This window comes from Alnus glutinosa, chromosome 2, assembly GCF_958979055.1.
Source record: "Alnus glutinosa chromosome 2, dhAlnGlut1.1, whole genome shotgun sequence".
NCBI lineage: Eukaryota > Viridiplantae > Streptophyta > Magnoliopsida > Fagales > Betulaceae > Alnus > Alnus glutinosa.
In genome coordinates this window covers 23774431-23784415 of record NC_084887.1, presented here as the reverse complement: position 1 = coordinate 23784415, position 9985 = coordinate 23774431, and the positions used below count along the sequence as shown (strand labels likewise).

General features: G+C 37.0%; 1 protein-coding gene across 1 annotated transcript; it reads right to left on the bottom strand.

Annotated features, from left to right (window-relative positions):
• Positions 1–2234: 2234 nt before the first annotated feature.
• On the bottom strand, positions 2235–4591 carry LOC133860947 (gibberellin 20 oxidase 2). The gene is made up of 3 exons (XM_062296628.1): positions 3848–4591; positions 3434–3755; positions 2235–3339 (listed from the first exon to the last, which is right to left on the bottom strand). The coding sequence occupies exons 1-3, from the start codon at positions 4399–4401 to the stop codon at positions 3076–3078; spliced, it is 1140 nt and encodes a 379-aa protein (XP_062152612.1). The 5' UTR covers positions 4402–4591; the 3' UTR covers positions 2235–3075.
• Between the last annotated feature and the right edge of the window lie 5394 nt (positions 4592–9985).

Below are 9985 nucleotides of genomic sequence, written 5' to 3'. Positions count from 1 at the left end.
TTGTCTCATATAGTAATCGGAATTTGGATTACCCAAAGAAAAGAAAAGAAAAGAAATGTAAATATAATGAGGTATGCCTTTGAGATGATAGTGAAAAAAATTTAATATAACCTAAAGGTCTTAAACTTACCAAATTAAAAACAACATTGTTTTAGTGAAATTAATTAATTAAATATATATATTATATATAGAGTGAATGCGGATGTGGCTATTAACCGCATCCGCATATGCAAATAGCAATTAGGTGCGGATAGCGAATATGAGCAGTTTTTATCCGCATACATTTTCACTCTGTAAGGTTCGAAATGTTATGAAATTACTTTTTTTTTTCTCTCTGTTAAAAATTTGATGGAGATGAGTAACACGTGGCCATTAGACACTGCCATTTTCATTGACACATTAACCTAGATTTCAAAAAATTTACATATCAGATAAAAAAAAAATATTAAAATTAAAAATAAAAAAAAATAAAAATGACCGTACAAGAAATTGACCATTTTCTTCTCGCTCTTCTTGCTCTCTATTAATATTAGAGGTCGGCTGCTCGGATGTTGAAGCCACAAGGAGCTGTTTCTTGAAAATGTTCTAAAGTTTTATTCAGAGACTGTTTTGTCAATAGTTGTACTAACAATTATTTTTCTAAGGGTATTGATAAAAATCTCGATGATCATAAACATCAAAGTGAAGTTGCAGTCTATCCACAGCAAAGACTTCCACTCAATCAAGAACTTCATCTCAACGTACATCCAAAAATAATCATGCAGATAAAAGTGATAAGAGATAACATTGTTAAGATTTGTACTGGTTTTAACTTCTTTGTATCAGTTACACCTGAAATTCATCCTCCCCAAAGAAATAGTAAGGAAGACATTTATTCAAACGTTTTCTTGAGCCACTCTCTGGCTGAGTCTTCTCAAGAAATCTTCAAGCTTCATCGTTTTCAGCTGCTTGTGCAACTTCCTCATCCTTCTGACTTAGCAAAAGCAATATGTTTTATTTGATTTTCTTCTGCATCAGTGCAAGTTGTTGCTTTCTCTGCTCTTGCAATACTAATCTCAATCTCTCATTCTGCTTTAAAAAAAAAAACAGAGAAATTAAGAAATGTACAATATTTGGCCAAATAAGAAGAACCCCATTGATCCAAACCCAATAATAATGTAGGAAAAATAATGAATTCCTTATAATAGAACATCAGTAATCTCAAAACGCTTATGTGAAAATGAGTGTATAATTTCTAACCCGTAATGATATATGGATCAATCTCTTGCCTCTATTTCTCAAACTGAGAAGCTATGGCCTGTAGATCTTGACTGTAGTTATTGTTGGTGGCTTTGGTGTTGTTTTTTAAAGTAGAAGCAAGAGGATTGTTGTCGACAAATAGATTTTGATTCCTCTGCTTCTGATTTTGTATCTCTGCACATGTTGTTGTTGTTTCTGTTGGAGATTGAAAGAGAAGCCCCTGAATCCACCAAAACCACTACAGCCAGTCTCCATCATCCAACCCTGTAAGCCACACAACGGAAACCCACGACTTCCAAAACAAGAATACAAGGCATCAATTACCAAACCGATACCCAAATGACTAAACAGAAAAAAAAAACCTTCTCTCAGATCTTTCTCATACTTTCCCTAACAAATAACCAACTGGGTTTGCTTCAACCTTAATTTGTGCCTCACTTTGTTCTTGAATCAAAAGGGCTTCATTTTTTTTTTTTCTCTTTGTTCAAAAGAGTAAGAGAAATTACCCATATCTTAACCCCATCTTATTGGGTTGATGCGATCGTGTTTATCATCTTTTAATTTTTAAAAGCGCCAAATGAAATAAAAGTAGAGAAGTTGTGGAGAAAAGTTTCAAGATTTATTTATTTATTTTTTTTCTTGATTGTGTATAGTTTTAAAAATTTGGACTGATGTAGCAACATAGCGTGGTGTGTGTCCAGTTGATTAGGCCGTCTAGACACGTGTCTTTTTTTATATTAATAATGACTTGGCTTGATGACTATATATGTGTCACTCGCAATCTTAAAAATTTAGGGAAATTGAGGGAAGTTATTTAATAAGGGTTTGAGAAGTACTTTGATAATTTTTAAACCTTAAAATGCGATTTGACAGAATGTGAAACCTTAGGAAAAATTAAAGCATTTTCCTCCATAATTTAAATGCAAAAATAAACTTTAAAACAAATAAAAATAAAAATTCCGTGCTGGAAATTGTGAGGATAGAGTTAAACGGGGGAGTCTTTATTGATGTAAAATGTTTACAATATCGTGAGAAGAATGTTGCAGCATTTCAAGACAAGCACCACGACAAACGTAGCGAGTAATCCTTCACATTCTATATTGCAGAACCCTCCAAAGCTCCAGGTATAAAAAATACAAGAATAAAACCAAATAACACTTGCATGAGGATACGTTAAAAAGAAACCTCTTTCAATCCTGAATGGATTCTAGCTCCCCCCATATTCCTCAGAATCATTTATTTACTTGTGGACCGCACTCTTTTTGGATTTCTTGCTGGTTTTACCTCTACCTTTTTTTTTGGTCCAAGAGCCTCAAATGGATATGCAAGCCTGATGTAATACCGACGTTCTTGTGGCATGTCTCGATTCATCAACTTTAAATCGTGACCATAAAAATGAACGGTAGGGTTTTGTTTTCCCTAACCAGTCGTACTAGGTAGGTCTTCTCCAACCCAACCATTAACATAGGAGTAGGTCAAATTTATGAAGGTAGTTTCCAACCACAGAATGCAAATTTACATACAAGAGATAGAGGAAGTACTATTAATGGTAACCTTCTATAATACCAAAGAGAATTACAAAAATTAGCTGTCGAATGCAGCTTTTTATTGGTTCCTTATATCTCTCTTTTTCTCGTCTTGCTTTTGTTCATCACTAAAAGTTATTTAACCAGACCCAAAACCCAAAAACTGTCTTTTCCTCCAACTTTGGCTTTGTCTTCCTCTTAGCGCTTTAACGAAAAACTCCAAGTCTCTGTGCCCCCTTTTTCCTCTTCTTATCAACGTCATTTTCTTAGGCAGAAATGACCATTAACATGGTCGTGTCAGCTTGGAATTTCAGCTGTTTTTCTGTTGAACCCAGTTCGAAAAGACTTCGAGGGTCTTCATGTCAGCCCTGTAATGCTTCTGTGTGAATTCAAGCAGCATAGGCCATGTGAAATCCGGATATATCCGTGGACACACAGTGTCCACCAACTCACTTGGTGGGCTTACCACCTTATCATTTCCTGGACACAAAAAGAAAGCTAGTGATTTCCTTGGAGTTTTGCTGTTCACCACTGCCCGATGCAAGCAACTTTTGAATCTTCCATTTGAAAGTGCCTGAAAAACAGAACAACCCCACTAACCTTCATCAACAAAACTGATCCAAATTTCCAGATTTCAAATTAATCTGCTTTACTGCTAACTGTCTTACCATGAAGGTGTCGCCGATGTTCACGACAAAAGCATTGAAATTTGGGGTTACAGATTGCCATTCGTCGTCTACAAAAACTTGAAGGCCACCCACTTGGTCTTGGTGAAGGATTGTTAGAGATGTCGGATCGCAATGAGGCCCGGTGCCTAAAGTAAGGTCAGGTTTTTGGCACGGCGGATAGTAGTTGAGCCTCATTATTGAATCATTCTCCTCAAAGAATTCCTTAAAATGGGCTCGGTTTACGCCTAGGCTCATTCCTAGGAGTTCCATGATCCCTAGGGAAAGAGTGCTCATTGCTTCGCAGTAATCCTGGTAAACCCTCCTGTTGACAAGAAAAACGAATCCAAGCATAAGAAAAAATTCAAAAAATAAGAAATGGTACAAAGGAATCAAATGGGTAAACAATTTCCATACCCGAATTGGTTGAATTCTTCACCCATTGTATTATGCATATATTCTTTGACAACGTTGGACGAGTTTTGATGAGCAGAGTAGCGGAAAGAAAGTGTTTCCTTCCAAGGGAGCTTGGAGGAGAATCTGCCAGTGAAGCTACTGGCATAACCACAGTGCTCACCTACCTTCCTCTGAGCGCTCTGTTTTGTAGACAGGGGCAAATGGAAAAAGTCGTCCATGTAGCGATGAGCATCAGCAATTAGATTATCGTCAACGCCATGATTGACAACAAGAAAGAAGCCGTGCTTTTGGCATGCCTCGCCGATGAGTCTTGAGGCTTCCGTTGCGGAAGCCGGGTCGCCGGAGAGGAAGCCGCGTAAGTCAATAAGGGGAACAGTAAGTTCCGGGGCATAAGAGCAGGGCTTTTCGTCGTCGGGCCATATGAACTGCTGGGGTATGTTTGACTGGTGTCTGAGTACCGTGGCATCAAAAACTAGTGCTTTTTGCTCGTCTTCCGGTTCTTGTTTTGGAGGGTGAGGCATGGACGGTATGCTTGTGATGCAGTCAATAGCCATTGCATTAATAAATTCTTAAAGCCTGAAGGAATATTTGTGAGAGAGAGAGAGAGAGAGGGAGGGAGAGGGGAGAGGGGAGAGGGGAGAGGGGAAAGTAGTAATGGTATGGGAAAAGAAGAAGAGTTCTTGAAATAAGTTTCAGAGTTATGGTGAAAGAAAAGCCAAGGCCGCTCTCATTGGGAAGATCGGTGAACAAAAGTTGGAATCTTATAGCAACCTCTTTCGTGCTCTCTCTCTGTGTCGCAAATGATATTTTTTTTTCTTTTTAGCAATGAAGGGCTTTGTACAGTAGTGTATTTGCAGAGTGGGTGCTTCTCAATGGGCAAAATTAGACAACGCTCCATTTTACAGGAGTATTTGTCTTCTATATTGTTGCCAGGAAATCGGTTCCCAATGGCATTTGGCTGTTTTTGGGGGAGGAAATGCTAGTGGTGTGGGCCACATATTTTAAGCAAAACACTGTTGCTGCTTAACTCAAAACAAAAAATAAAAAATAAAAAAAAATAAAAAAAAAGTAAAAAAGTAAAAAGTAAAAAAGTAAAAAAGTAAAAAGTAAAAAGTCTTTTTTTTTTTTTTTTTTTTGAAAAAATAGTAAAAAGTCTTGATGCCACTTTCAAATCCCCACAATTTACAGCATTCAAAATTCATTGCTTTTAATGCGTCGTTTTTTGCTTTCTTCTTCTTCTTTTCTCTCTCTCTCTCTCTCTCTCTCTCTCTCTCCCCTGAAGACAACCAAAGCTCTCCCCATTCCCCCCTCCTCCTCCTCCCCCTTCCCCTCTACTCCCCTTTTTCCTTCCCCCCTCCCTGTCCCGACTCTTCTAAGGCTAAAAATGCCCCTTTGGAGGTTCTATCTGTCTCATTGGAGGTTTTATCCATTGCCTTTAGTGACTTTTTTTTGTCCAGCATTTCTGTCGACTCCTCCACCACCCGGTCCATTTTCAACCTTCTCCAACCGTCTTTAGGCCCAAATTTGTCCCCCTCTTGAAGTTTTGGGAATTGGTTTTTTCAAAACCAGATCTGTCAACTTCAAGAAGCTCCACCCTCAGACGCATCATTCCACCGTGATCCTTGGTCTCTCCGCTTCCCGTCGCCTTCAACCGCATCGCAATCCGAACAGCACGCGCCAATGCATGTCACACGCGTTTGCCAATAGATCTTACTCGCGGGAGCTCCATACTCGTTGACGTGAGGGCCGTTATCCGCCACGTGTGATGTCTTCCCCTGCCTTTTTTCGCTCTCTCCGGTCTCCAGTGGTGGTTCCCCACCTCCCGACATCCTTTATCGTCGTGTGGGCTTCTCATGACGACACTCCACCTACGCTGCGTCCTCCGCTTGGCCAACCGTTGGTTTTGTTGGTTTGTGCTCTTCTTCTTCTTCTTCCTCTCTCTTCTTTCTTTTTTTTTTTTTTGGGGGGTTATGGCCTCCATGGATCTTATTATTGTATTTTGTGTTGAAGACTAATTATTGGTTATTTGGTTTCATTTGTAGCAGTGCCCTCCCCCCCAGAAAGGGTTGTTTTCTTTATTTTATAAAGGTTTGAGTAGGGTTGAAGAGTCTCTAAAGGTCATGCCTTTGTTTGTTTCCCCTTCTTTGGGTGATCAGGTAGGGTTGAAAGGTTTCGTGAGGATCATGCCCCTATCCTTCTCTAATTTGTGCCTTTACTGCCTTGTGCAGTATATTCTTTGGCTTTTGCTCAAGGTATAGAGGACCGAAACATCTTTTATCCCTTTGGGATCAAGAAAACACCCATTTCTTGTTTGCTATTTCTAGATTTGTTGCTGCTACTTTCGTTTAAATTTGTTATTGGGGAGTCCACCCCTCTAAATCTATTTGTTTCTTGTAACCCTTCTCCTATTTAAATGAATGTTGTACTTTTAAAGAAAAAAGAAAAAGAAAAAAACCCCCCCACAATTTGTTGTACCTAAAGGCTATAAATAGCCCACCTGAAGAAGGCACCTTGCCATCTTCATGTAAACAAACTTTGAGAAAAACCCAATTAAGTTAGAAAAGACTTCCGACTCCCTCACTAACGTATGTCTCTAGTTCATTTCTCTCTTGCCCAATTTCCTCCTCTTTTGGAGAAATTCACGATTTTGTGAAGTACTTCAATTAAAGGGAGGGGGGGGAAGACATTGGAGGAGTATGCAAAGTATTTGAATTGAAAGGCTGATTGCTGTACGTAATTGTGATAAAAGTATTAACTTGCGATGAGTAGCTTTTGTAGTATGTAATGGCTAAACCCAACAATGGAAATGTGAGAAAGAGACATAAATATTTCACAAAAGATATTTGAGAGGAACAAAATAACAGAAACTAAAAGTGCTAGGGGCTTTCATGTCATGGAAATAGCAGACTGGTTTTTGTACGCTAACAGTACTCAGCATCGATTAGAGTCGGTAATGCGTATCCCCTTATGAAGTCAAGGATATGGAAGAACAGCAACTTATTTGGTATGACCATTTGGATAATGGTAACAGCGTAACCGCTAGCTACCTCCTATATATATATATTTGAAAATTTATCTGTATTAGGTTATTTAGATTTGTAATGTTTTGGTTTTGGATTTGTTTGTATTTAGACATTTGGATTTTTATTTTTTTAATAGATATTTTGGATTTGTATTTAGATTTGTTAATTTTGTACCAAAATGTCCAAAAATTAATATTTTTTTTTAAAAAAAAAAATTAAAACCTTTCTAAAAAGCCGCCCAAAGCCCAAATTAAAAAAACATTTTTCAAACCACAGGTTATAAACATAATAACCACTAATTGCCTAGGCGGAGGCGGTTGCGATTGTTAAAATTCAATAATCGCCTTAGCCGGTTGCAGTTAGTGGTTTTAGCCAATAATCGCTACTCGTAACTGCTTGTACAGCCCTACTGTCTTGTAAGGGGGAGGGAGAGAGAGAGAGAGATTTGTCTTTTCTAATTGATGTGGTAATCACAAGGGCCCAAGATTTTTCTGTCCGTAGCATGATAGGAAAATAGCATGCAAAGTTGAAAAATATCATCTTTTAAGATAATTGGACACTATTAGTTTCTCTAATCCTACATTTATATGATTTGTGCTTTTGTATCTCGGGTCAAAAGAGGGACTTGTAATTAGGATTGATAATTTTTTATACGAACTCAAATAAATAATAGTGAGTCACAATTATCTTTGGAATCCTATTGAATATTATTGAAAATCTCGGTATGCTCTTAAAAACTTAACAAGTATGTATTGCAAATAATGTCTTTCACTAATGCATTACAAAGATATGTTCGATGCATTATAAACAAGTGCAGATGAGTATAAAAATGGAATGACATTGCTAATTACAATCAAATAAATCGGCATATTTCCATATGAGGGGTGTTTCTATGTGGTGAGGATAGAATTTCCTTGTGGAGATTAAAATCCCTCAACGTTTGTACTTACCTTTTCTCCATGTCTTGTTGTTGCATGAGTTTTGTTTTCCAGGTCAAATGGCGAGCAAGGAAAATATTGTATTTCTGATTTGGTCCAAACTTGCCTAGCATAGCATATCTCCTTACCTGTCTTTGCCTTTGCTTCATGATTTGTTGTGTGATTTACTCCATCTGCTACATGATTAACAACAACTACTGTTGATTGTGAGTGTATGTTAACATTTCCCTGCAAGCTAATGGATGGGGGATGTATCCTTAGCACTTCTCTAAGTAGGAGGAATCAAGAATTACTGGTAAGCCTTTTTCTAAAAAAATCAACAGGTTGATCAAGGATAGAGATGTATCGATTAAGGAAGTCTTTTCTAAACACTTTCTCACGAATGAAGTGGTAATCTATCTCAATGTACTTTGTACACACATGAAATACAAGATTGGATGCTAATGACAAAGCTCCAATTTTGCCACACCCAAGAGTGGGAGGAATCGAAAATGGTAACCCAAGGTATTTAAATAAAATACAAAGTCATAATAATTTTGCAACTGTCAATGCCACCAATCTGTACTCAGCTTCATTGTTGGATTTAGATACCATTAGTTACTTTTTAACACTCTAACTAATGAGGCAAGGACCAGGAAAAATAGCATATCCAGTGGTGGATCTCCTATCATCAAGATTTTCATCCCAATTAGAATCATTAAAGGTATTGAGATTAAGAGACCCTTTACCAAAGAACAACCCATGATTAATAGACCCCTTCAAATAGCGTACAGTACTCCAGTACTTCGTGGTGGGATGACGCATAAATTGACAGAGTTGGTTGACAGAAAAGGCTATGTCGGGTCTAGTTATAGTGCAGTACTGCAATACATCGATGTGTCTGTATTCAATAGCATTCTCCAAAGGATCCCCATCATATTGAGACAACTTGGCACCAGTAGGGAGTGGAGTTTTGGCAGGTTTAGCTCATGACATACGTGTTCTGTCCAGCAACAAAGAAATGTACTTGGACTAAGAAAGATGAAGACATTCTACTGTACGAGTGACATTAATACCTAAGAAAAAACTAAGAGGCCTATGGTCTTTCATGCCAAATGATGAGTGCTAAATATTGCATATGTGGACCCCTTAATTTGCATTTACTAAACCTTTAGTTTTGTTATTTTCTAATGTTTTTTGTTAGTTTTGGCATTTTAGTATTTTGCAGGTCATTGAAAGAAAACAATAGCTTTAAGGTGAAAGAAAGCATACTTTGAGAAGACCTAGATGATGTGGTTATGTTCAATCAAATCAAGGAGATGACTAAATCGGAATTTCTCTAATTGGAGTCAAAATCGGATTGGATTAGAATTCAGATTCTGCATATGTTATAGTATTTTGGCTATAACTTTCAGTTCAAGTATCGGATTAAGGTGAATCAAGCAGTGTTAGAAAGCTAACTTAAAATAATACAAATCATTGTGAAATAGGATTTTTCTAATTTGGACGTCTGCTATGTCAAAATTGCTACGTAATAAAAGACCATAAATCTGGACGAATTTGGAGTCCTTTTCCTTCTTGGATTGAGTTTTGAGTATCCTACTCAAATTAGAAGACTAACCTCTGATTTTTCTCTGTTTTCTAGGGGTTCTAGGATTTGTTTTCTCTTATAAATAGACCTCTAAGCCTCAAGAAAAATGGGTGAGAAGCTAAAGACCAAATATATTTTCTTCTTTTTAGTTTAGTTTTTCTTTAGAATAGGTTTTATTTTCAATAATCATGTGTAGCTAGATTTTCAACTAAGGTTAAGGATGAAACCTCACCATTGAAGAGCAACAATATTTTCATGTAAGTTTATACTATCTGATTTTATGAGTTTTTGATTTCTAATTGTTCTACTTCAATTCAATTATTGATATGATTCTAGGATATCTATTGTGATTTACGGATACATGTGATGATTTAAGATAATTTCATTTAATTGATTGTTTGGGTTTTTATTTATCAAAACGTTGGATATTCATTGTGTTTCGTTCTACGGATACATTTGATGATTTGATTTAAACCGGATATCTTTTGTGATTTGTACAAAGAATAGATTCATTGAATGATTTAATGATTTTTCGAAGCATAGTAGAACATACATAAGATTTGTATGGTGAGAACTTCAGATGTGTATTGATGAACATGAGAATATG